The following is a 26,897-nucleotide window of genomic DNA, read 5'->3' on the forward strand; positions in this document are numbered from 1 at the left end:
ATAATTTTTTTCTCAGTTTTAACAGTTTTTGGACGCATTCAAAATGTATTCTCCAACTTAGATTGACAGAGAGGGGGAGTATATACACATCCATCTCTGAGCACTAGCTCATCATCTTCATCCTCGCCCTCGTCATCCTCTGCTCTCATCTGCTGTTCCTGTCCCTCATCTCTCTCAAGGCCAGAAGTGGCGCGGACCCACTGTCCAGCTCGGGCTCTCGGAGTTGCCCAAAGAAAACCATTCTGCTCCCTTCTTCCTCCTCCACTTCCTCGCTCTCTCTTCACTCAGAGGTGACAGCGCACACGTCCACTCTATCTTGTCTGCTTGTGTCTGTCCAATCTCTGCCGTAAATCCAAGGGGGAAAAACCCCGTTGAGTGTCCCCAGACTCCCTGGTTTATTTTTCCTTCTTCCTTATCATGTCTGCTGCACACCTCAGATTTGACCTCTGCGGCTGTGTAGCGGCAAATAAAAGAATGCGTGTGCGTGTGTGCGTGTGCGTGTGCGTGTGTGTGTGTTAATAACAGAGGAGATGAGCTTGTTTTCAGGCTGAAGGGTGCGACGTTGGCATGTGACGACTTGTAAATAAATAACCACTCTTGGGAGCTCGGGTATAGTTTTAACTTATTGTCAGAAACTCCTAACAAGCTGTTTTCCTAAGGTGTCAGTCAACAACTACTGCTTTTTTGTTATGGTCAATTGATGCCCGATGCAAACCGCAGTGTTAACACCAGCACATCTGCCCATTTCTGCCTTCAAGCATTTCAGCAAAAGTGAGGAGGAAGAGGAGCTTGAATACTACGAAAGGCCTCTGAAACACGGGGTAAAGCGTTTGTGTGTTTGCATGGGTATGCATTGAGCTCGTCGCTGCTCATGATGTCGTGTGTGGTTGGAAATGTTTTAAATTAGACAATGGTTGGAGATAGAGGTGGGCGGTATATCGAATATATTCGATGTATTCATGTGCAACTTGTTGCACAGGAGATGTATTAAATGACTATATCGTGAATACAATGACTAATAATTGACACATAGTATTTTGTAAATGCACCGGCATAAGACTTTAAAATTGTGCCAAAGGAAACCATTAGAGAATATAATTAAGTTTAAAGAATGTTTCAATACAGACATGGGTTGCAGGGACGACTAGAATCATCATACTGCTCTTATTGTATGTATCAAAGGGTTAAATTGTGCATTTATGAAGTGCTTTAGAGGAGATTTAAAAAAAAAAGCGATATTTACATCGTGTATCGCGATATAACAAAAATATATTGCGATATTATTCATAGGCCAGATCGCCCAGAGCTAGTTGGAGTTGCTGTAAACAGACATCTGTATGGAATAAACTAGACTCTGCCTTATATAGAACCACGATATTGAAAGCATTCAGCCGTTAGCGACAGCCACAGTCCTAACAGGAGCTTGCTCGGCAGGAGTGGGAGCCTCTGCAGCCGACAGACCCGGGACCCATTCACATACCTGGTATACAGGAGAGGGCCGACCGCCTGGTGTCACGGTTTAAGGACAAACCTGACAAGCTGCCGAAGGTGAACACCAATGCATGGACGTGTTTGTGGTTTCCAGCGTTGAGGGCGTTTTTCGTTTTCATGCATTCGCCGGCATTTGCACTTTCTCTCAATTCTGACGCCCTCTCTCTCAACCGTCCCTTATTTTTCCCCCCATGGAGCCCAAGAAAAAGCCGTCCCGCTTCTTTTTAGAGCGGTGGTACTTGTCCCGAGGCCTAACAGAGAGTCCAGTATCCTCTCCTGACTCCTGTAGAAAGGTTAGGTTTCTGGTGCTGTGTGGACTAACACATGATCACCCCTGTGCCATACTGAGAAATAACCTCTGGTGAATGTTTTTTTTTTACTTCGACTCGTAGGCTCCCCTGAGCTTGTTCAGTTCCTTGTTTATTTATCTCGAGTGCAGTCTGTTGATTTATTCTACATATTCTTACTAACTAGCGGGGTATTGCTTAGTTTACCCACATAAATGAAAGACTGTCAGTTGGAACTATGAAAACAATGGCTAACAAACCGTCTCCGGTCTGTTCTGTAATGACAAGCTTTTTGAAAGGGAGATTGTTTTTGGAAAACCCACTCAGAAGACCGAGAACAAAAAACATTTTCTTCCACGTTCATCCCCTTTGGTGATTGAATCATCTGTTCCCCCTGCAGGAGTCAGCAGGGCCCCTGCACTCTGACGACCCAACGCCCTTATATGGGCTTAGTATTCAGGAGAGGGCCGAGCAACTTGCCGCTCAGTTTGAGCGCAAGCCGCCAGTTGGACCACAGGTGAAACTTCCCTTTTTAATGCCGACCAGCTTGATCGCCGAGTTTTCGGCAGACTTGCTCTGTTGGTCAACTTCACGCCAAACATTATCCATGTGTCCTCCAGCAGCGGTAGCGGTAGATGAGCAAGGCAGATGGTGCTCGACCAGTACGGAGGTACGGAGGTATGCGCACTCGGAGAGCGCATACCTCCGCAAAGGCTAACGCCCTATATCGCCACGTTGATAAAGAAAGGGGAAGAAAGTAGAGCCCGACCGATATGGATTTTTTGGGCCCATGCCAATATTGATATTACAAGATTCCCGAAACAGATACATCGGACGATATATTAATCTGTCAATGATTCCTTGTTATCAAGGCTTTAAATTGAGGCTTGAAATTTAAGTTTAACATTAATAACTAAAAATAAAAATAAAAAATATATAGAACTTGAACTAAGAAAATTGTAAACATTTAACTATCGACCAATATATCGGTCGGGCTCCAGAAGACTGCTTCTGGATCGTCCGTTTATCCAGATCCACTCCAAAATGTAATGGTTCTTCTTCCTCGGGTCGTGGCTCGCTCCTCCACAAAATTTCATGGAAATCTGTTTTGCATTTTTTTGCACAGTCTTGATAACTAACTATCAAACAAAACAAGCTAATTGTGGTGAAATCAAAACCTCTTTGCTTTAAGTAATCAAGCAAAACATCTCTCCTTACGTCTCTGTCCCGGCGATCTGCATTCATTCTGTGATTTACTGCCCCCTTGTGGCCGCAGTAGGCTACTGTCTCTGGAAGCCAGGTTGACTAGCAGACGTCGCATCGAGCAATTCTGTATTTTTCGCGGGCGCGTTAGCTTATAAAAGATAGAACTCCAGAGGTAATGAAGCTGACCAACAAGCTACCTTTTCCAAAAACTCCCCCATGTTTTATTTTATTTTCATGGAATGATGTAAAAGAGAGAACAAATGGTGGAAATAAAATGAAGAAATAGCACAAAACATTATTTATTCACCATTGCAAGATTTCTAACTCCTCTCCTCTCCCCCCGCCTAAGAAAAAACCCTCTTGTTTATTTACGGAACAATGGCACCTGGCCCGAGCCCAGACTCCGCCCGGCTCGCCCCCCTCGTCCTCTGACGCCCTCCGACAGGTAGCTCCCCCTTCACGCCCGCAGGAGGCCTTTGAGGGAGATGCATCATCTCGCATACTGTGGTTGTGAAAATTGCTTAACACGCCGCCTGCGCTCACTCGGGGCCTGCTTTGAATTTGAATTGTTAATTGTTTTTGTGTTGTTGTGATAAAAATGCGGCGTGAGTAATCAGTCCCTGTGATTGGGACTCCCCGCGCGATATCATCATGAACTTAGCTGGGGCGTGCTGGAACTCAATTACAATTCCCCCACTCATTTTTGAGTCTCCCCGCAGTAGTTGTTTTGGATTGTAGAAGAGCAGCTTGGCAGCGAGAAAAAAATCTCATCAAGCGTGTATCTCCCATGTTGTCGAGCGAACTTGTTCCAGCGCTGGCTGAGTGGCAGGCGAGCGATGCGGTGGGACGGCAGCACAAATCCCATCTACGGCAAGAGTCGTTCAGTGGCTTGGGTTCGATCATACACTGTACCGCACCACGTGACCTCAATTCTTCTCATGCTGAGGAGCGCGAAAGCTTATTTTTATGTTGAGTTTTAATAGATTAAGCCTAATCCTGCTACAGAGTAATTCAGGATTTAAAACGGAAAATAGGTTTAATTCAGGGCTCTCTGAATTGAGATAATAATCTTTTTCAGAACGATGCTTAAACGGCATTTTTGGTGTTCTGCATGTGTGCATGTTAAAAAAGTCCATCGTGCACTTGTGTCTTGAGGTGTTTTCAAAAATGCACTTTGGAAAATGTCCGTTAAAAATTGGGTCCGGACTTTTTCCCGAGGTCGCCTTCCACACATGGCGAGCGTGGCAGGAGATTGTGCGGATCAGATGCATTCACGCCAACAGCAGGGTAACTTCCGGAGCCTTCTGGGGCGCCCGGGTAGAGCGTGCAGGAGGCAGTACGCGGCCACAATTCCCGCTCTTCGTTCAGTCATCAACAAGCCCACTCGCTCGCAGAGGTTCTCCTGCCGATGGCCACGATCGACAGTTTGCGTTTCCACATACACAAGATTTCGAGAAAATGTCCAGGCGTCAGTGCACGTCCGAAAGTGTGTGGGCATTCAAATCCAATAATCCTGTGTGTTGGCAAGTACATGCACCTCGGAACTTATGGACTAACTGGTTTGACTGAGGGGGCAGAAGTTATTCTATCAGCATCCGAGTTGTTTTCATGAACTGCCATAGGTTTGGTTTTTTCACTGCCTGCCTGTACATCGATCACTCAAGCATGGAAACTCATTACTCTTTGAACACTGTTATTGCTGCTGTGTGACCTCACACACTCCGACCTCATCTGTCTGTTTTTCCTGTTCTTTCTTTCTCCCTCCATCATTTTCTAATGTTTGTTCACCTGTCTCTCTCTCTCTGTTTTCCCTCCCCCTCTAAATGCTGTCAAATAGCGCTATGTAAGGATGTACACGGGGGGAGTTAGCTCACTGGCTGAGCAGATAGCCAGTCAGCTTCAGTCTCAGGAAGACCCCAAGCCCCTGCCTGAAAAGAGGGATTTGGTAAGCACGTAGTTCCCCGGGGGGCCGGAAGGTGGCGCTGCGCCAATCAAAGCCGTCACTTTGTGTCTTGTTTTGCACGATGGCCTGTGGTTGACATGTTGACTTGTCCCCCTTCACCTGTAGAGTGCGTTTGCTCGACATGTTTGTAGATCGTTTTGTAAAGTAGAAAGATTAGTTTTTACTGCACATCCTTGTCCCTAATGATGAATTAACCTTCCGACCTGCTGCGGTGTGGTTATTAGATATTGAAGTAGCCCAGTACCAAGCACGTACGTTGACAGCAGCCTGGCGAGATTGTGGCTTGATGATATACTCTCCCATCCCGATTTGTGCCTTCTTCATTTCGTCCCTTGACGACTGATATTCGAATTGCGTTATTCCTTTTCCACAGGGCTCCCTGAGAAAGGATTTCCCGGTCAACATCGGCGGCAGCGACGTCTGCTTCTTCTGTCGAAAGCGCGTGTACGTGATGGAGAGGCTGAGCGCCGAGGGGAAGTTCTTCCACCGCAGCTGCTTCAAGTGCGACTACTGCAACACCACACTGCGACTGTCCTCTTATGCCTTCGACGTGGAGGACGGTAAGTTGTTTGGGGTTGATCTACAGGACCTTAGAACGATCGGGACGATCTGAAAGCATTGCATCAGTCCATGAATTTTTAAACCCCTCGGAAAAATGTGCAGCTTGGGCGCCCCTGAGTGGTGGCAATTAAAAAAAAGACAACCTCCTACTCCACCCGTGCATCTGAAAGAAAAAGGACAACGGACTGAACGGACTCGAGGCAAAACAGTGCCACGAAAAAGTTTTGTTGAAGTGCGACAACAAAAGACAATTTCAACGCCTTGCGGTGGCATTAATTCCTAAAAACTCGCTTTGACATCCAGAGCGGAGTCTCGCGGTTCCATACCGTTCCTCTCTGTGAGGTGTCCATTGTGCTCTCCGGGAACAGACACCAGATTGTTCGGCGAGACAGAATAGCCGTTTATATTTTCCTTTCTTCAGGATTTGCCCCGGGACACATCAAACCCACTGATGCTCTGAAATGAGTCAAAAAAAAAAGGAAGTTTCTTTTATTCTAAATGACAAACACAGTCTGCCACTGCAGAGCAGATAAACACTGTGCATCTTGTGAGGTGACAATGTGCACGGTGTGTGTATATATACTGTATATCTTTATTTATGCACTTTAGTATGACTGCTCATTGTCCTCTTTTCTCTCTCTCTATCTCCTTTATCATGCAGGGAAATTTTACTGCAAGCCGCACTACTGTTACCGACTGTCTGGCTACGCCCAGAGAAAGAGGCCTGCTCCCTCCCCTGCTCCAATCACAGCGAAGGTACCTGTTGTTGTTTTTTTTATTTATTTACTAGCTGAAATTCTGATGGAACATCTGAATTGGCTGGAGATTAATGTTTTGCTTTATCTTTAAAAGGCACATGGATTAAAATGAGAGAAGCGGAGTGGCATTGATTAGGAAACCTTTCATTTCTGTACAGGGAATAATAATTGTATCTGTCTCTCGTCCCCTTTTCTTCAGGAGAACCTGACGCCCCAGTCCTCCCCATCGGCCGTAGACGCCCCAGGAAGGGCGATGGCAGCGGCGGCCCCCTCGTCCGAGCTCCAGCCCTCAGGTACCCTGCTTTCCTCCCTTGCCGTGGCAGCTGCGCCTCGCCGCCTGGCCGCGGGCGTGGGCGTCTCCCTGCGCACCCTCCGCCGCACGCTATCCTGGACCTGCCACCAGGTGGCGCGCAACCCCCTAGATTCTCCCTTCCTGTGTACCTACTGCGTCTACCTCTTCTGCTGTTTCACCATCAATGTGCTGCTCAACCTACTCTAGCATGACTCTCTTGTTCCTCCTTCCCTATATTTCCTTTTACACTTTGGCCAAAACCAATGTCAGTCGGAGATGTTAGCCACTTGTGTTTTTCCTCACTGAGCCTGCGGGGGGCGTTCATGTATATCGTGCGCGTCTTCGTCTCAGTGATTGATTGATTTTCTGTAAGATGCAGCATTCTTTCCTTCTCTTCTTATAGCAGCCATTGAGCAGCGCTCTGGCAGAGTAACTTCTAGAAGTGAATGGTGCATCTTACGTTTATTTAATTTGATTTTTACTTGGCTTGGAAATTAAAAGAGTTGCACAGAGTTTCTGCTGAGTCAGCTCCCCAGGCAGCAATAATAACCCTTTGTGGGACTCTCTTGTACGGCTTCTCATTTTGATTTCATTCTTTGATTAAGCAGCAACGTGGTAACTTTCTTTTCTCAAAATATTTGGCGTTAAGCAATTCTTTCCAAGCTTTATTCTTTATTCTTTTGTGACTGTAACCTTGTAGTGGCCTGTGACTGCTCTCTCTCTCTCTGTCTCTCTCTCTCTCTCTTTGACCTCTGCCCTCTTCCCCTGTGATGTGTTTCTTTTAGAGCCTGGCTTTGTGATGTGTTTCTTTCTCTTTGTAAGCCGTTTCACACCCACACACACTGTATCCCTCTCACTGAAAACTCACCGTACTGTGATTAAGTGCCTGTATCAGTGCTTCTGTGAGCTTTACCTTTCCCCTTTCCTATCGGAGCAGTTTAAAAACTGAGAGCTCCACTACAGTGCTTGAATTAGTGCCTGCGATTGGTTCTCTTGTGATTTCCACCTCTCTCGTCCTCCTGCATCCCTTGACCCCCCCCCCCCCCCCCCCCCCGATAGGCCGCCGCTATGATCGACTTGTTTTTCGCTCAGTATATTGCATCTTTGCTGCATTTATCGCTTTGCACATTACAGCTTAATATAGCCACAGACGAGAACGAGCTGAAAAAGGCTGGTGGTATGCACAGAATAGAGTCATTTGGAATTTAAGTAAGTAAAGTGTAGGCCTGCTGCACTGTGCGGCAAGTATAGTATTATAAATTTAAATGGTTACTCACAAAGTAATAACACTATAAACACAATGCAACATTTATGTATAATAATGGTAATGATAGTAGTACTAATGACAAAATTTAAGAATTACTTTAGTTACTTAAGATAGGCCACGTGGAATAAAATAACTAGAATTATCTCCTCAATAAGTAACAATTATATTTGATTAGGTGTAAAATCACATCATATGAAGTCCATCACTCTAGACTACTGTTCTTGGGAGATCAAAGTAAAACTGATGTTCTTCAATTTTGGGTATTTGTTGTATTTTTCATCTATATTCATTATAATCTTCATAAAAAACCCATGATACAATTATGGATTATCGTTATTTTAAAAGATCCACGATACATATTGATATATTGGAAAGCTGTGCAAATTGCATTTGTCAGGTCACTGGTCGCTTTAGCCCTTTAATGATTTGGCTCGGTTGAATGGTGAAGCATGACATTTAAAATGATTTTTCTTCACGGCTGTCTTTTCAATTTAAAGCAAGTATTGCTGCAAGACGAAGAAAAAAAACATTGCAGCTGTTTGACCACAATCCTTGTCTACATAACATTAGATGCAATATGCCACTGTATCAAATATCACAGTCATTTTCACTAGAGCCCGACCAATATATCAGTATATCGGCCGATATATGCCCTTCACAGACATATCGGTCCGGGCAATATTTTAAGAGCCCGACCGATATTATCGGCTCTATTATCCACTGATTTGAGCCTTTCAAATGTGCATTCATGTTTACATTTTATGTAAAACAAATGTTAGTTATAAGTTCTACGTATTTGGTTGTATTTGTATTCTCAAGTTATAGTTATTTATGACAAAGTTCATGGTTAAACTAAAATATCGCCTCAATTCCATTTCTTTGTCATGAAAGTTTGATAACGACATCTTAAAAATATATATATCGGTCGATGTATTGGTATCGATATTGGCCCCCAAAAATCCCATATAGGTTGGGCTCTACTTTTCACACCTTTACTTTTAGTGGGATTTACATTGGGGTCATTGCTTATGCCAGCTGTAGTTGGAGATCAACTCTTATCTCCTCTTAAGTGGTGGAGAAGACATAATGTGTGAAGCTCTTGTGTCTTTATTAATTCCATTTTCCAAAGTGGTTTTAAAGAAACACTTTGGAAAATACAGTTTTAAGATTTGCTTCTCAGGATGGGAAAAAGGCAAGGCACCAACCTTGTACCTATAAAAACTGTAGTATATATATTAATATTTAAAAATGTTAGACTTATTTGTGTGTTGATAACGTTTGCTGTAGGAATATAATTTTAACGCAATAAATTCAGTTATAGATCTTAAATTGGTGTGATGTTGTGGGTTTGTCCTTAAAATACAAAATTGCTCTGTGGGTAAATGAGGTAAACAATTTTTTTTTAATGTTGTTTTTTTTTTTTTTTTAAATACGACACGTTTGTGTGGAAATGCACTAGTGTCTTTGTTGGATGTGTGGTGGATTTAATGCCGCCAGACGGATATTTTCACACACACACACACACACACACTGTCAGAATTTCTCTCAGTAATCACACTCGTTTTTGCAACACATCACTTTGTGGAGTTGTGTACAGTTTATTTCTAAAGAGAGATAAATACATTGGGAAGCTCCGTCATGACCTGACATTCAGCCTTGCATGGCGCCTGCACCGCAGAGGGTTACGCTCTCTGATCCCCCTCCTCTGGACTGTTTCAACCTTCCTGATTCTCATTTTTCGTTTCTTCTTTGCTCTCTTTCCTTCCGTTCCAACTCGCCCCGCGATGTCGTCGTTTCACCTGGGGGGTTCTCAGTGCCGGAGGTCAACGGACTGCAGGAGCCGAGCCTGGCCAAGCGCCTGCGTGGCACTCCGGAGCGCATCGAGCTGGAGAACTACCGCCTGTCGCTGCAGAGGGAGGAGGAGCTGGAGGAGGTGCCCGAGGAGACGCTGGCCGAGCACAACCTCAGCAGTGTGCTGGACAAGGCCACAGACGCCGACCTGGGCTCCAGGTAGGAGCAGAAAAGAAAACTTTGACGATCCGTTGGTCGTTTTGGGTTATTGATCTGTTGAAAATAACTACAGCTGCAACAGTTGATTGATTAACCGATTAGTAATGGATTCCGAAATTAATCGCCAACTATTTTTGATAATCGATTAATCAGTTCAAGTCGTTTTTATGAAAGAAATTCTCTGATAACAGCTTCTTGAATGTGAACATGTTGGGGTTTTTTTTCTCCTCTATGACAGTAAACTAAGTATCTTTGGTGTGTGGACAAAATAAAACACCATCTTGGATTTTTGGGAAACACGGTCTGCATTTTATGGACCAAACAAATAATCGACCGATTCATTTATTATGAAAATATTGGTTGCAGCCCTAAAAATTACAATTATTCTTCGTTTCCATCCTCTGAAATATTCCGATAGCCCTTAATAGTTTTCCATCACTGTAAATTGAAGATCTTTGGCCTAAACGAAGAAATGGCCTTAAATATTTAAAAATAAACAGGTTTAAGTTACAAGTTAAGAAAGTAGTTATTAGTTAGAGGACTGGTGCTTATTTCTGTTGACTCCTAACACCACATGTAAAGACACAGGAAATACAAATATGTACCTTCCTGTAAAAATTAAAAATTTCAGTCTGTGTGAAAAACTTTGCACTTCCCTCCTGTTTTCTAACAGTAGCTCAGAGTCAGACATGGAGGAGGAGGATGAGCAGGAGGACCAGGACCTGGATCAGGATCAGGAGGAGGAGGAGGCGGAAGACCAACAGCTTGCCAGCCCCTCGGACCTCGGCGGCGTTCCCTGGAAGGAGGCGGTGGAGCTCCACGCCAAGCTGAGGGGCGACCCCGGCGACGAAGACGACGAGGAGGGAGAGGGAGAGGGGGAGCACGATGCTCTGGGCGACGCGGCCAGCAGGAACGGCGAATTAGATGAAGAAGAAGAGGAGGAGGAGGAGGAGGATGAAGATGACGAGGAGTCGAGCGATGGTAAATTTGATCCTCTGATCTGTGTAGACTTTCCAGTCTTCATTGTTTGTGTATGTTTTTTGGTGTGTTTACACCCCTGTCAAGTCTCCATGTGCTCGTCAGTGTGTTGTGTCAACGTTGAACAAACATTGTTCTCCTCTTCCTCCCTTTCCACCCCCATCCTCTTCATCAACCCCCTCCATGTCCACTTTGTTTGTCTTGTTTCTATTTTATTTATTTTATTTTTTTGTGGTGGGCCTCTGTCTCCCTCTGCTGGCAGAGGGGGATTACTGCCCCTGGGACAAAGAGCTCCAGTCCGGCCTCTGGCTGGAGAAGTACCTCACAGACGAAGAGGATGTTGGTACATTTAAAGGTAGCAGCAGCAGCACAGATGCCTGTGGATGTGTTTGCAGTAACTTTGAGCGTGATATTCAACCCTGGCTGATTTGGTTTGGGTTTTGTTTTTTTAAGGATTTTCTACAAAAGAGTGTGGCTTTCGTTTACTCTTTTTTTTCCGCGAGTGTTTTGGTTTGTTGGCTGCATTGTGTTTAAAGGACAGTGTGTTATTTTTAATTTTTTTTTTTACAGCGAGTGCCTCTTAAACCTTCTACTTAAAACCCCAGTTTTTTTGTACATGGCATTGAAAAACTAATCCGATAAATGCCAGAGACTTTTGTGTTTTCCACCCAGGTGCTGCAGGAAGGGTTCGGTATAAAGCAACAATTCTTTTGGGCATTATTTATTTATTTAACCCAATATCTTTGAAGCCTACTATTGTGGTATGACTTTTTTTTTTTGCGGTCTAGTGCATGCAGCCTCCCTCTTCCTCACCTCTGATGATTTTTTATCACCACTGTATTCTAACTGTCTTTCTGCCTCTCCCTCATTTTTGTCTTTTCCCCTCTCTCCCTCTCTTGTTCGTCTTGCTGTCTCCTCAATTCCCCTCGTCTCTCATTATCCTCCTCGCCCATCGCGGTTCACACAACGTCATCACCGCCAATCTGAAAACACCACACTTCAACATACTGCTGACACCCCCCCCCCCCCCCCCCGCAATCTAGCCAGGAACCTGCCGCTCCAACAGGTCCTGCAGCCGGTGGATCCCCAGGCCATTCCAGGTCTGGTGCGAACACACCGCGACCCTGAGGGAGACAAGGATGGCCGGCCGGCCTCGGCCTCCCAACTCTCCCATCCCTCTGAGCTCACACAGCCCTCCTCCGCAGGTAACCCACCCAGAGAGGAGCTGAACACCTTGGGGAGGCAGCGGGGCCTCAGGGTCTCGTCTCATCAGTGTGGCTGCTGCTGTTTTTCTTTCATCGTCTGTGTGTGTGTGTGCGACAGGAGGGGGCCACCTCCCACCCAAACTAACCCACCTGTTGTATATAATCATCTTCTGATTTTGTAAATTTTTGTCACATTGCTTTTTTTCCCCCTTGGAATGTCTAATATTGTTGCAGTCTTTTAATTTGTCATTCAGAGTTGCTGTTGGTCTGCTGGGGGTGAACGTAGAGTTCTCCAACCACATCCCTGTGCACTATATAACCCCCCTCCCTCGTCAGTTCCGTTTGATTTTTGTTCTGCTTTGTTCTTTTGTGTTCTGCCTCATCCTTTCCCCCATGTGTCTAATTACTTTACTGTTATTTCCTTCGCCACCTATCCCCCGTCGCCCTCTGTATCTTCTGGTTTGAACGTAGCACCTGCCCACACATCCGCCCGACACGAGGCAGTGAGAGTCTGGTTGGAGTCCATGTCTGGAGGTAGCTCAGACTTCAAAGGGATCGCAGCATCCCGTCTAAGACTCAAACTCTTATCTTTGCCTATCGGCTGCCCCTTTTTTTCCTGGAGCATGCAGAAACACACCACGCAGAGGCCAGTGTACTCACAAGCATGCGAGCTGGAAGGCTTTTCACTCGGGAGAGCTGGGATCAGATCGGCATCTGTATTTCACCTTTCATAACCCCAACCCCTCATCCGTCCGCCTTTCAAACTTTCCAAAATATATACGTTCTCTTTACACACTATGTATATTGTACTGCAGCGTTAAGTTATTCCAGAGACGAATGGGCTCTCGAGGCTTGAAAAACACTCCTTGCCTTGAATATGTGAGGTGTTCCATTGGAATCTGCTCTTCCTCTTGTATTTTTCCACTAACCCCTTAATGGCACTCGTGCTCGCACAAAAGTTGGGAGAATGAGGCTGTTGAGGTACTTTTAACCGGCTTTTAAAAAGCTTGAATGACTGGAATGAGAGGCCTACACACACATATTTGGATCCACGGGCAGCGCTTGTGTTCGGGGTTAAACAGCATAGTGAAGAATCTCCTTGAGCTTTTGAGACCCACGAGAACAAGACGTCCTTTCACCGTGAGCTTGTGCACCCACATGAACAGCGGGCCCATTTATCGCATTCAGCGCAAGAGATTGTGAACGTTGTGTGGATTTTATTTCAAGATTGCATGAATTAACTGTGCGCGTCAATTCCCCGTTTTGTTAGAAAATAATTGTCTCTCTCCCCCCAACAAAATGTTAACATTAACATTTCTGTCGTGCTTTTGCTTGGTTGCTCATTTACAAAAGGGTCGCTGCATGGATCCATTCACTAATGCTACTACGTGCCCAGCCTTTGTTCATATTTATTGAAGGACTTATACAGTATGATTTCATTTTATGCCAGAACATTTTCCAATAAGCTTTGAGCAGAAAAAAATGGATTTTAGTTTTGATGTCTTTTCAACCTTCTTTTCAACTTTTAATTTAAGTGGCCCATTCTTCAGAATTGTACTTGGTATTTCTTTATTATTATTATTATTATTATTATAATTATTATGGAGTTTTTGAGCAAAAAAAACCCCTCACTTAAACTTAGGTTGTTAGGAAGTTATATACAGTTATGTTATTGACTATATACAGAATTTGTTACTCATTTGTTGTCGTTTCTTTGTTGCGTTAGAACCGTGTGAGGACGAAGACCTGGAGGCAGAAGCCAACAGCCCAGATATGGAGCCCGGAACAGAGATGGACCAGGGTGAGCTGTCAAACTAATTACAAATCATAACGGGACCATCTTTCACATGAGCAAAATATAATTTTCACAGCAACATTCTGGAGGAATCTACATTGGTAAAAAGCCGTGCAATGTGATGTTGTAATTCCAGACGACATCCCTTCAGACGCAGAAGCCGAGTCTCGTCTGCACCAGTCGGAGGACGCTGGAGCACTTCCTGAAGAAGACAAGAAATCTGAGAGTGTGGGAGTGTCCTCCGGCGTTGGTACGTGTCACTGATCATCCTTTTAAAACTGCTCACACTCACACACACACACACACACACACACACACACACACACGCACACACAAATAAGGATGAATGGCGGTACATGTTTGTTCTTTGTGCGTTCAGAACCCTCCAGCATCAGCCCGATGCAGAAGGATGTTGTCCTCTCACCTCTCGAACCGCCACCAGAGCCTGAGACACAGGTGAGATGATTCCAAACGTAGCACGTTGAGGATGTGCGACGGCAGCTTTGACTAAATCCCGATCTTTGTGTTTCTTTTCCAGATACTTCTTGTGAAGTCGCCCGGCACTCGCTTTTTCTCGGATCCGTTCATACCCGAGGAAACGACGGCCGAGAGGACAGCTCCTTCCCCGGCTGCCAGGAGCCCGCTGTGCCCTTCGCCCGTCCCTTCTCCTCCTGCTGCTGCCGCTGCTGCCGCTTCTCCCGTCAATGTCTCTGCCGCATCGCCTCCCAGTTCGCCCACCAGATCGCCTGTCGCCTCCCCACTCAAGCCTGCAATCAAGTCCCCCGTCAGATCCCCCGTCAGGTCTCCCGTTAGCCCACCGATCCGCTCCCAGCCCACCCCCCTACCGGAGACGCGCACTCCTATATCTCCCGTCTACCCTCACCGCTCCATTTGCCCTCTCACGGGTAACCCCCTCTCCCCAATCTGTGCGCAGCCGTTGCCTTGTCACGAACCGTCGTCGCCGCTCACCTCGGATTCTCCCGTCAGAACTCAGCCTGTCCCCGCGGTCACCTCCACGCCCATGGGCCAGACTGACAGGGGCACGCCGGAGCCCTCAAAGTCTATAGATTCCTCGACGGAGGAAGCTAAGAAGACCGATATCATCGAGGAATTTTGGCAAAAGAGCGCCGAGATAAGGAAAAGCCTCGGCCTGACTCCTTTGGATCGCAGTAGCAAAATCTTCGAAAAGAGCGTCGTTAAGGAGGCTCCGTCGCAGGACCCCACCCCTGTCAAGGCACCAGGTGTGTCAGAGGAGCAGAAGCCTGCCTTTACTGGCCGCGCTGTCATTCGCAGGCTCAACATCACTCTCGAGGGTCAGGTAATTACGCCCGTTGCCCCTGCCGAGCTCAAGAGTAATGGCTCTGATAAGAGGGACCTCAGCAGCAGCTCTGGCTTGGGGTTGAACGGCAGCATGGCCACGAGTCAGACGGCGAACAGCGACAGCTACACCATGTCCGACTCCACGATGCTCACCCCGCCCTCCAGCCCGCCGCCACCCGTGCCTGCAAATCAGTCTCCAGCCGTGTTCAGGCAGCAGAGACACCAGGTGTCCTGGAGCAACGGAACAGAAAGACTTCCACCGGAGCGCGTCAAAGAGCCACAAAAATCCAGGACTCCTGTTCCCGCGCCGCGGACCCAGCTGAGCCCCGCGTCTCAGCCCAAGCCTGCGCCCAGGAAAGTGCCATCGCCCCAGGCAGCTGCGGAAGCGGCTCCCGAAGTGGCTCCCGATGCGGCTCATGAAGCAGCTCCAGTGGTCGTCATGAGGGTGAAGAAGAAGCCCCGGTCGGAGGAGGTGAGGAAGTCGTTTGTGGAGACGGTGGAGGAGATTCCGTTTGCCGATGACGTGGAGGAGACGTACGACGAGCGGACGCCGGAAACGAGCATGAACAGGTATTACACTCCACCCACCAGCAAGCCCAGCAGAGTGAAACCTCCTCTGCATCTGGCGCTGGCAATGGAGAACGGTAAACCCAACATCCCGGCTTCTAAGGCACAGAGGGCGACTCAATTCTCTCCAGAGGCCAAGGAGATCGCCGAGGAGAGAATCCGGGCCAGAGAAAAGTCTGTCAAGAGCCAGGCGCTGAAGGAGGCCATGGCCAAGCAGCTGAACAGAATGAAAGAATCCGACATTGACAAGGGCGCCTCGCCCAAAGTGGCCTGGAGCGCAACGCCGGACGCCGCGGGAAAAAGTAAAAAGCCGGCCGCATCACCGAAGTCGTCGGCCGTGAAAGCCCTCGAGAAGAAGACGGAGACTCTGCCCGAGCGCTTCTTCAGCAGCAACAAGAGCCTGGACAGCTCAGTGGCCTCGTCCGACGGCTCCTCCGCCGGCAAGAGCAAGAAGCGCAGCTCGCTCTTCTCGCCGCGCAAGAATAAGAAGGAGAAAAAGGCCAAGAACGACGGCAGCAGGCTCTCCGGCGCCGACGAGACGCCGCCCAAGCACAAGTCGCTGTGGAAGGCAGTGTTCTCCGGCTACAAGAAGGACAAGAAGAAGAAGGACGACAAATCGTGTCCGAGCACGCCGTCCAGCAGCTCCACCACTCAGGACTCTGGCAAGAAGGGAACATCGCCAACCGGGAAATCATCAGGTGAGAGAGGTGGTGTTCCACAGCTGGTAACTTAGGCTCCGTATTTAAAGAAGAAAAAAAGGCCAATTCAATTTTCCATGCTGATTTCCTGTTACAGATTTGAAATCCCGCAGAAACTTGAGCTTCTCCGAGGACTCTGACCTGTCGTGCGACGACGTCCTCGAGCGATCCTCCCAGAAGTCGAAGGCAGATGTGAGTAACGGTCGGCGCCAGCGGACGCGCCGCGTGCGTCCCGATTAGGGGAACTGTTGACATGTGAAGCATCGCAAAGTGAGCCTTAGTCGACTGAGCAAACCCTGGGGCGAAGTCACGACGGGGACGCGACCCGGCGTCTCGTAAAAATGTCGGAACCCTTTGATCGGCCGCAGGTTTTTGATCTCGGTGTTGAAAGACGGTAGTGAAGCGGCGTCGTTACATCTATCAGCAAAATCAAGGCGGTAGTACCCTCTTTTTTTTTTTCCCCACCCCAGTTTAAAAATTGGACACGACAGCAAATGGCTCACAAGCAGGTAATGTGGTCATTCTGTTCAGTGTAAACCTCGGCGCCACCAGTCTAGTAATAAAAAACAACCGCTTTTCCAAACAACAGCGAAACGAACCGATATTTGCAGAAAGGCTTTTGCGAGGGCTCGACGTCTCCCCAGTCCGTTGCGTCTCTGTCTGTTTTGCTTCCCTTTGGAAAAAAAACAAGCCAAACAACCACTCTGCGTTTGAAACAATTTCTTCCACTTCTAGCGGCACGCGGACATCTTTGACCTCGTGTCAGACATTCAGAAGGAGACGATAAAGGAGCAGGGGCTGGAGAAGGAGAGGAGGAGGGAGTTAAAGGAAAAAAGGAGGGCGAAAGAGAGGCAGAAAGAGAGAGAGCGGGAGAAAGAGGTTGCTCGAGAAAAGGACAAAGACGACGAGGAGGTATTGTGCCGTGGTGGTTGAACGATTTTGAATTTCAAATAAACATTTATGGCTGTGAATATTCACAGCTTGTTTTGGGGATTTCCTCTGGCTTTTGAAGCTGACCTTGAAAAAATATAATATATATATATTGGATTTAAAAAACAATTCAAACATCCAACCAATTCATGACCAAGAACACAATTTTCCAAATAACTTTATTTGACCCTGAGGGGCAATTCAAGGGTACAAAGGGTAGTTGTACACACAAGCACAAAAAACAACAACCACAGGAAAAATGCACACAAAAGCAAACGACTGCACAAATTAAAATTCAAAACAAACAAACAACTGTACCAATTAAAGAGATGCGAGCATCAGTGCAAATATTCAGTGTGGATAGCTACAATATAGAATGAAATGTCCATCATTTTGATATGTATTAGTAAAATTAGCAGATAGTTGAATCCTTCAAGACAGGATTCATTAAATATGCTGGAGACATAGTTTCTTACTTGGATTTTACACACAAAACCCCACATTTCTATAATATGAGCTCTTTAAAAAAATAATAATTTGCATTCATTATGTTTATGGCTGAAATTCAAAATCGTCGTCTCCACTGCTGCTCAGTCTGTGTGTCTGTGTATCTGGTGGTTTAGATAGATACAGTTGAGTTCAGGCCCACAGGCATGAATCCATTAACCATTCTAAACCCATTTACAAAAAGGAAAAGGAAACAATCAAGACACGCTCCCTTTTTATTTTATTTTTTTTACTCTTCATAGAGATCGATCTGAATTTGGACGCTATACGACTTCGATAAATGGGAGGTTAAAGGTGTATCATGCCTGCCAGGCCGTGTTGTAATTCAATGAGAGCCCACGGGAATCGTTTAGACTCGTCTCCGTTTTGGTGTTTATAGTTTTCCAGATGTGTGAGTGTATTAGCTACATTTATATGTCCTCGCAGAGATCGTAAACGGACCTTTCTTACCACTTTATGGGAAGCCGGGTCTCTAGGATGTGTTATAATCTGTCCCATCTGATTCGATTTGTTTGTTGTTGTTTGTTTCATTTGACTAATTCTCAATTAACATAGATGTATAAAGTGTCGCTGCACCCCGTCACTGTTTTGTTGTTGTTGTTCTCTTGTTGTGTTGTTAACATCGCCTGTTTTTGATCATACCTGCTAAGTTTATCAGTTTTTAATTCCTTTTTGTTTCATTTATTTTGAACCAATTTTCACATAATCATTAACCTCATTTTTAATCATATCACCTGTATCATGTTTTGTTTCCTCCCCCTTTTTTTTTATGTTTCGTCTCTCTGTCCCCAAGTCGGTTTATGTTCCTCATGCGCTGGCGTTCAAGAGATCGTACGCCACGAAGGTAGTATTACATACGTTCCAGTTGATCCCCCCCCCCCCCCCCCCCTCATTCCCAACCCCCCTCCCTGCGCATGTGTTCCGTCTACAATCATAACACCTCATGTGCGTCCAGCCTCACGCTAACTGTCCTCCTCTCTGGATGCATGTGACGGTCGGACCGCAGCGCCCACCCACTCACTCACCCACTGCTGCAAAATCCACTCTGTTCAAACATGACTTCCTCTTTTTTTTTTTGCAACAGCACTCACCTTTCCGGTCTCAGCGATATCTCTGCATCTCTCTGATATCCGGGGCTGTTCCCTGCATCTGACTGGCGCGATATTAACTCGTCTCTCTGTCGCTGGTTGCTCTGTCTTTTTGCTCCAGGTCTGGCTCCTGGAATACCTCTTTGACGCACGTTTATTTCCTAGGAGCTACTCCCTCTCTTTCTCTTTACTTACGCCAGCTTTTTTTGTTGCGCTCACAAGTCGGCTAAAACGGGAAACACCCCCCCTTGTTATTCTCGCCTACTGTGTTGCCTATTATTTCGGGAAAGCATTCATAATGTGAAGGAGGCTGTTGATGTACAGCGTCACATGTTTTTTTTTTCTAAGATGTTTATGCGGCCATATCTAGAGAATTACAATATATAGGGATGAAGAAGTGGTTAGATGTGAAGTGAAGCCATAGAATGTACTGTTGATGTCAATCCACGCCTTCTAGAGAAGATCAGAGATCAGAGTTTCCCCCCTCCTCTCCTCTCCTCTCCTTTCCTGCTCAGTTTTTTCAGAAGGGCCAGTGCCTTATCTCATGGAGCTGACTTTACAGATCACCAGCGTGTGAGATCAGACCTGCTTAATCGACGTGTTTTGCTGTTCCACCAGAAAACCTACACGGAGGAAGAGCTGAACGCCAAGCTGACACGGAGGGTCCAGAAAGCTGCCCGGCGACAAGCCAAGCAGGAGGAGCTCAAGAGGCTGCACAGAGCCCAGGTAACCGAGCAAGAGCAGCTCTCCGTGGTTACCCTGACGACAAGCTGCTTTCAGACATGCGCCGCAGTCCGGACGTTTTCCCGGGAACGCTCCCTGCCAGCCCCCAAGTCAAATTTACGGAAAGTGTCAGAGCGGACCCCCGCGTGAGAATGAGCCAGTGTGTTCTTGAAATGTTCCCACTGTTGTGGACGGCGCTGACCTGGACAATGTCCTGCTGCGTTCTTCTCATGTGAACGGAAAAAGTCCCCCAAAAAATTGGTTCAGGACATTTTGATGTCTCAGCTTTAGTTTATTAGGTAGTTCACATGACACGATAACGTTCTTTTAAAGTTCTTTTTCCCCACAATGTTTTACTATTTGGAAAATAGGATTCACGTGTTATTTATTTTCATTTGGGTTCCCGACAGAGTTTGTGTACCCAACAGGTTTTCGCTATTCATGTCATGCATGCCAAACAACTCACATATACGTATGTCTAACAGCGTGGTCCAAAAGTCTGAGATCACTTTCGAATAGAAAGAGTTTTTCAGACGCTTCTTTTGTTTTACTTCCATATGGTCACTCATAAAATGTAACCGTCTCGGGATGAGGCCAAATTCACCCTTTGGTCAGGAAAATCCAGCGTGATTGATGTCGCAACTCTGCAGTCGAGCTCCCAGTCCCCTGACTCAGCTCTTCTTCTCCTCGAGCCTGAACTTTTACTTCCCTTTTAGTGGCTGTTTTACAGAACCCACGCCGCCGCTTCTCACTCAGCTCCTGTTGCCGCGTAGCGCCGATAAAGGCGAGCTCTGGGCCGAGGACGTTGGAGTCTTCAAGCTGTTTTATACGTATGTCAGTCAACTCCTGGAACCAGTACAGCCGCCAGTTATAATCTGCCAAAGCACTGTGCTGTCACACAGTATCTCCACACGTGAGACGCAGAAGGCAACTCTCATTTTCACCAAAGGTGCGAGCGGAATTAGCCAAAACAGTAGGTCGTTTTAAAAAAAAAAGAAAAGGTAAAGCCATTCTAGTTATGGGTTTAAGTACAGAACTGTTGGGTCACAACGTCTTCATTTATTTCATCCTTGGTATACTATATGTGACAGTCGGTAACTAATGGTACCTGCAGCCGGACCGAGACTGTGGTGATTCATCATTGTAACTGAAAACTGCAAAATGTCCCTGACACTTTAAGGGCTTTATTGCAACATTTTATCATTAGCAGTTGAAAAAAGGAGAAAAGAGTTGTTTTTGGATTATTTTTAATTACATTTTTTGGTACCTGCTGCTTTACCTGTCCGACACTGTGACAGATTGGTTCTAATAAATTAGTAGATGTTGTTGTTGTTGTTGTTGTTGTTGTTCTTCTGTGTGTTTGTGTGTGAAAACTTGAGATGTTAGCAAAGTACTTGTGCCACGTTGTGTTTACGCCCCGCCGGACTTTTTCTGCTCAGATTATCCAGAGACAGTTGGAGCAGGTGGAGGAGAAGCAGAGGCAGCTGGAGGAGCGGGGCGTCGCTGTGGAGAAAGCTTTGAGAGGAGAAGCAGGTAACGACTTTCTACTTACACATCCATACATTAATAGATCCATAGATTAAAAAGTTAATCTGGCCATCTCATGTGGCGTGGTCGAGCAGCGCTGCTGCTGCAGAAAGACACAACACATATTCAATGAACTAAAGGCTGTTTAATAACACTCCTATTTTTAATAATTTACCATTGATTAACTGCACACTATATCCGACCATTTTTAATCTTCATATACTATGAGTTCAGTCTTTTCTAGAGCTCCGCAGGGAGTGATGATATAATATCGATGATTAAGGTGATGTCAAATAAAATCGCACTACCTCAGAAACGCAGTCCCTTTGCGATCGTTGAGATTGCGTCGCGGTCGCCGTCTGCATTTCACCAATTTATTCAGTCGTTCGGTTTGAAGCGTGTAGATTTGTGTGCTGAAATACAGATTTGTCACTTCAAAGTTACGGACCCAGATTGGTTTTGACGGGGGACCATCACAGACAATATACCTCAGAGGTGGAAGAATACATTATTTAGCGTCGAGCGGCACGGTTTCATTCTTTGGCAACAGTTTTATTAGCATATGCAGCAGCGTGAGCAGTGCTCAGTAGCAATAACACGTAATTTAAGTGTGCAGGGTTTTTTGTACATGAGTAAGGGACCGAGGTTATTCTCTGTAGTGCTGACAGTGTATTCCCCCTCCTAATTTACTTGTCAGTAAATATGTCATCATGCAAATCGATTCAGCCATCTTTCCCCCCACAAACCAAATAACTATTCACTTTTCCCATCAGCTGTTTTTCTCTCGATCAACTGTTTGAGTATGTTTTAACTTCTTTACTACTCTACTCTCTTAAAGGATTGTATAAAGGTACTTATACGTTACCCAAACAGCACAAAAGAAGATCAGGTATTAGATTTACCGTAGTTTCCTTTTTGTTTTTTTCTAAATTAATGACATGTGACACTGTTATGTACAGTAGGCTCCATCTGTGGTGACACACTGCAACAGTTCTCCATCTCTTTACAAACATGTCGATCTCTTTTTGTCCGTGACATGTCCGCCATCAGTCTGTCCGAGCTGCATGCCAATCAGGAGAATGTTTGCCCCTCCACCCCCACCCAACACAGATTTGTGTCTGTGTGTGTGTGTGTGTGTGTGTGTGTGTGTGTGTGTGTGTGTGTGTGTGTGCGTGTGTGTGTGTGCTCATCCTGGATGTATTTTGTCGTCTTCGCCGCCTCTCAATGAGGAGAGTTTCCGTAACTCTGATCAAGACTCAGATCACGTTGTGTTATTTCACAAATGCAATCGGAATTTAAGAAAAAAATCAAATTTGAATTGATTTGCAGGCCCATAAAAAAACTCTCCTTATCAGAATATTTTCTGGGAAATAGTTGCTGTGGCTGAGTGACTTGATACAGATATCCACAGAGATCTTAGCCATTATTTTGTATTATTATTATTATGGTGAGTAAGCACGAGCCATACTTACATATTTCTTACTTGCATGCCAAGGTCTTGCTTTAACACTCAGCTGCTCTTTCAGTCAGAAAAAAACCTCTGGTATTAAATCACATTATTGTAATCAAACATTGGTGCACATGGATTAGATTAGTGAAATAACTGGAAATTAATCATCTCCTCGTTGTTTGAGCGTAGGACAACATCGTCATCGTTAACTCAAATGCACGCGCAGTAAACACAAACATCATTTGCCTCTCCTGTCAGCACACGACTGTTCACCGTGTGAAATGAAGCGGACTGAGACAGCAAATATACATAGCGGTGTTTGTTCATCATTTTTGGGAAATGCCATGTACTGTAATATTGCACAAGCCACATTCTGCACAGTGTGGCGAGTGCTGATTTGACTCTCTTTGTCTGAGTGTTGCTGTCTCGTGTGTGTGTGTGTGTGTTGCATGATTTGCTGGAGAATGTGTGTGTGTTTGTTTGTCCAGTTGGGGCTGTGTAAAAATAACTCCTATCTCTAATATATCCCTGTCATTGTAGACTATTGGGGAGATTCTAATTACAGTGAAATCCTGGACTTGCATCTGGGCGGTATGTATTTCAAATCTGTCGCTTTGAAACTAACCTAATGGCTAACCCAACCTGTCCTTCCTCCCCCCCTTTTTTATTTTTTACTACTTGAGCTTTGTACCCCTCGTATCTACCCTTGCTCGCTGACTGGCTGGTTGACTGGCTGGTTGACTGGCTGGTTGGCTTTTAGCCTCATTTCCAATACTTTCTCCCTCCTTCCTTCCCTCCTCCACCCCATTCCCCCCGCACGCCTTCACCCTCACTGTTTTAAAAAAAAAAAAATTTAGTTCACACTCTTTACATCAAACGGATGAGCAGACACTTGGCCTCATGCTGTCCTCTTAAGAACATCTTTGATCTCTGTAAAAACTTATGAATGATGAATGCCTGAATTAATGAGTAGCTTTTATTTGTCGTTCCTCTCCGACAAGCAGAACTTTTCTACAATTAGAAACTGCAGTAGAGCTACAAACCGCAACATATTGCCGAGACGAGCAATTTCAATGAAACACTCAACTTATATTGTTATTGAGTACATACGCCCTCTTTCTCCTGCAGTGGCGACATTTGCCAAAAAACTACATGTCCCAGCAACTGTAGGGAATTAAAAATAAAAAACATAAAACCCGTCAGTGAGTGGGGGATATATATTTATCTGCATGTTTTACCTTTACTAATTGCGTAACATCACATCTACACTTTTGTTTTGAGTGGTCTTGACATGATTGTTTTCAACAGTCATGATTAAAATTGTTTTTTTGTTTTTTTAACAATAAAGATAAAATATATGAATATTAAAGTGTTTTTTTGTACAAAGATTACCATAGATTAAGTATCCAATGGTGTTGAATCATGAGCAATAGACTAGGTTGTAAATTCTTGAGACATTTGGCCAAAAGTCTTCTTCAGTTCTTCTGGTGAAACCCAGGTATTTAACGCCAGTGGTCTGTGGTCAGTGCTCATAAGGAATCGAGGCTGCAAGTGTCGTCGTTCTCCTGATTCAACGCCCCGTTTGATAACTGCGACCTTGGATGAATGAGAATCTCCACAGACATGCAATCATACCAAAAGAGGCACATGTTGCAGAATGCACACATTTACAGACACAAAACTCCACCCGCCCTGTACTGACTCATACTAATCTGCTGGCCCCGCTCGCAGCTTCCCCTCAGACGCCTCTCGCCCGCTGTTGGTTCTGTCCTGCTCCCTGCTCCCTTGACGTTCTCATACCTGCTCAGTTGCATAACACCCCCAGAGTGTGTTTGTGTGTGTGTGTGTGTGTGTGTGTGTGTGTGTGTGTGTGTGTGTGTGTGTGTGTAGCGTGTGCTAATAGACAACCCCTTGACCCTCGGTTGCCGTGTCTTAACTGTGATTAGTCCGCCGTTGTCCGCTCGAGACATCACGTGGTGTACGTTGTCGTCTCGTAGACCTTGTTCTAATATGAGCCGGACGCGTCGTTTCCTCCTTGCGTCTCGCTGTGCAGCTAGACGGGTTTTGTGAGAAAGCTGTCCACTCACAGTGGGAGGGAGAGCAAAGGAAGCGCGGACACATATTTGAACACATGGCCCGATGTGCATCTTGTGGTTTTCGTCGTCACTCATCGGACGGGAGATCGCCTGGAGATTCGATGTAAAGATTGATAATGCTGAACTTGCATAAAACCTGAGTGGTTTGACACGAGGCATGAGGTGTTGTCAACTCGAACCCTACCTTGTTTTTGAACTGGGTGCGGTGTGTCTTGCCGAGAGGGACGTCTGCTTGCTGATGAGGAAGGGATGTGGAACTGTAAGCGTTCTTGTTTTCATCAACTTGGTCGTGCCAAAAACTAAAGCCAAGGTTGCTTTGTGTCCACTCTTAGATTTGAAGGTTTCATTCAGTTTTCCTTTTTTTGATTTCCATCCTCTACTTGAATGATTATGACACAGCTGAGAATTTATGGAGCGGCCGGCGGTAGCGATGCGTTTCACAGGCGTATTTGATTCGACGAAGCCATGAAAGTTTTATGAGGACTCCCGATCTGTCCAAGACAGATCTTCCCAACTGCAGTTTTCCTTTCCTTTTTTTCCCTTGTAGCAACTTTCCACTATTTCACTCTTCCAGGTCCTTCATCCTCCAACCTCAGAACCTTGGGTCCATCTCGTTGAGTCATGTAATGATTCATATTTTATTTGTGTGTTTCTATCAAAGGTTCTTTTCCCTTAATTATCTACATACTCTCCCTGAAACTCTTTTCCCCCACTTTAAGTCATTTATTCTTCACCATGCCACAGTTCTTATTTTGGGGGCTTATTAATCTGACGCCCACTATCTAAGATCTTACTTTTTTCAGGGGGTAAAATCTGTTTTGCTGGTGCATATTAGAAAAATATTGTCCTAATTTGCACTTCAAATGTATATACTTTAAAAGTCACCACACTGGGAACAAATTTAAGCCGGGAGCTCTGAACATGTTCAAGTCGTGTTTACACCGAGAAGCTGTGTGTGTGCGTGGGGGTGGGGGGGGGTTGTGTGTTGTGTGTGTGAGGAGAGATGAATCTGCTGGTGACCAGTAATGGCTCTTTTTAAAATGGGATTAAACTCTTTCGAGGAGTGTGATAAACACTCGGGCACACGACTGCAAAACTAACTCAAAGAGTGTGCTGTTGTCCAAACGGAGATGATGTACTCCGTTTGGAGTACATCAGTAAGAGAAGTACTGAAGTAAGAACAAACAGGAGCATTATTTTCCCCCCATTTTTTTCTGCTTAAGGTTTTCTTTCTTCTCTTGTTTCCGTTTTCCTATTATTATTTTTTACCCCTTTATTCGTCCCTCAATACCACGCAGGTGATCTCCCCCACTTCCTCTCTCTAGGTGATTTGTCTTCTCCCTATCACAGTGCTCCTGCCCCTTTTATGATTTTCTCCTCAATGTGCTTTTTTCCTCACAACCCCCCCCCCTCCTCTGTTCCCTCCTTACCCTTCGCCTTTCCCACTCTTTCTCTAACATCCTCCAACATTACTTCCTCCATTCTCTCTCTCTCTTTCCCTCGCCCACCAATCCACCAATCCGCCTCTCCACGTCGTCCCCCCCTCGCACTCTTTCCCCTCCTGTCTTGTGGAAGTTGAGCCCTTTGTGGGGATGCCACGCCAAAGAAGAGCCCTCTCCTTCTGCCCCTGCTGTTCCCCGGAAGGTAACGTAGCCCCTTCGCCTCCTCTGCTGACAGTTGTGGCACGTTACCAGGGCAACCGTAAGGACCTCCAGAACCGGGTTAGCCCCCCATCCCCCTTTCCCCTCTCCCCCCTACACTCCTCCTCCTCCTCTTCTTCCTGTCCTCGGCTTCTCGTGTGCATCAGGATCAGTAGATTTCCCCAGAATCTCCTCAAATGAGGAAAAAAAGCTCAAAAATAGACACGAACAGGTATTTTGGGCAGTAGCAATAATAATTTTGGGCAAGCTATAATCATTTGAGGTACTTTTTCAACTATTCGAAACTTAAAACCAGCCAGTGTCAGTCACGACCCCCCCCCCCCCGACACGTGATGACTGTTGACGCCGAACGTAGTTCAAGTTAATTGGAACTAGAATGAACGTGAAACAGTTCTCCCCCCTCCCCCATTCTTTTTTTATTAGCACGTAGCTTTGTGATCAAAGACCGCGTCAAAGCGGTTTTATTAATAACGACGTTTAAAGGCAGCGTAATTCAAAAGGCTTGATAGAAACAGGG

At 45.7% G+C, this 26,897-nt stretch overlaps 1 protein-coding gene across 29 annotated transcripts in view; it reads left to right on the forward strand.

The window, feature by feature from the left end:
* The window catches only part of mical3a (microtubule associated monooxygenase, calponin and LIM domain containing 3a), a 79,501-nt gene that overhangs the window by 47,388 nt on the left and 5,216 nt on the right, over positions 1-26,897 (forward strand). For 6 of the 29 annotated variants that reach the window (XM_035642020.2, XM_035642021.2, XM_035642019.2 and 3 more), the window contains 27 exons: positions 180-290; positions 759-821; positions 1,435-1,548; positions 1,689-1,784; positions 2,179-2,295; positions 3,334-3,429; positions 4,822-4,929; positions 5,321-5,507; positions 6,170-6,264; positions 6,466-6,559; positions 9,640-9,835; positions 10,509-10,816; positions 11,076-11,168; positions 11,857-12,018; positions 12,490-12,552; positions 13,745-13,819; positions 13,950-14,063; positions 14,193-14,269; positions 14,352-16,398; positions 16,496-16,590; positions 17,134-17,310; positions 18,629-18,679; positions 19,542-19,649; positions 21,086-21,179; positions 22,012-22,062; positions 23,164-23,214; positions 26,295-26,363. In XM_035642020.2, coding sequence (XP_035497913.2) covers positions 180-290; positions 759-821; positions 1,435-1,548; positions 1,689-1,784; positions 2,179-2,295; positions 3,334-3,429; positions 4,822-4,929; positions 5,321-5,507; positions 6,170-6,264; positions 6,466-6,559; positions 9,640-9,835; positions 10,509-10,816; positions 11,076-11,168; positions 11,857-12,018; positions 12,490-12,552; positions 13,745-13,819; positions 13,950-14,063; positions 14,193-14,269; positions 14,352-16,398; positions 16,496-16,590; positions 17,134-17,310; positions 18,629-18,679; positions 19,542-19,649; positions 21,086-21,179; positions 22,012-22,062; positions 23,164-23,214; positions 26,295-26,363 — 4,912 coding nt within the window. The remainder of the gene's footprint in view (positions 1-179; positions 291-758; positions 822-1,434; positions 1,549-1,688; positions 1,785-2,178; positions 2,296-3,333; positions 3,430-4,821; positions 4,930-5,320; positions 5,508-6,169; positions 6,265-6,465; positions 6,560-9,639; positions 9,836-10,508; positions 10,817-11,075; positions 11,169-11,856; positions 12,019-12,489; positions 12,553-13,744; positions 13,820-13,949; positions 14,064-14,192; positions 14,270-14,351; positions 16,399-16,495; positions 16,591-17,133; positions 17,311-18,628; positions 18,680-19,541; positions 19,650-21,085; positions 21,180-22,011; positions 22,063-23,163; positions 23,215-26,294; positions 26,364-26,897) is intronic. The other 23 variants (XM_035642043.2, XM_035642044.2, XM_035642045.2 and 20 more) reach the window with 19 other exon arrangements.

The sequence above is a fragment of the Scophthalmus maximus genome, chromosome 7 (genome assembly GCF_022379125.1).
Source record: "Scophthalmus maximus strain ysfricsl-2021 chromosome 7, ASM2237912v1, whole genome shotgun sequence".
NCBI lineage: Eukaryota > Metazoa > Chordata > Actinopteri > Pleuronectiformes > Scophthalmidae > Scophthalmus > Scophthalmus maximus.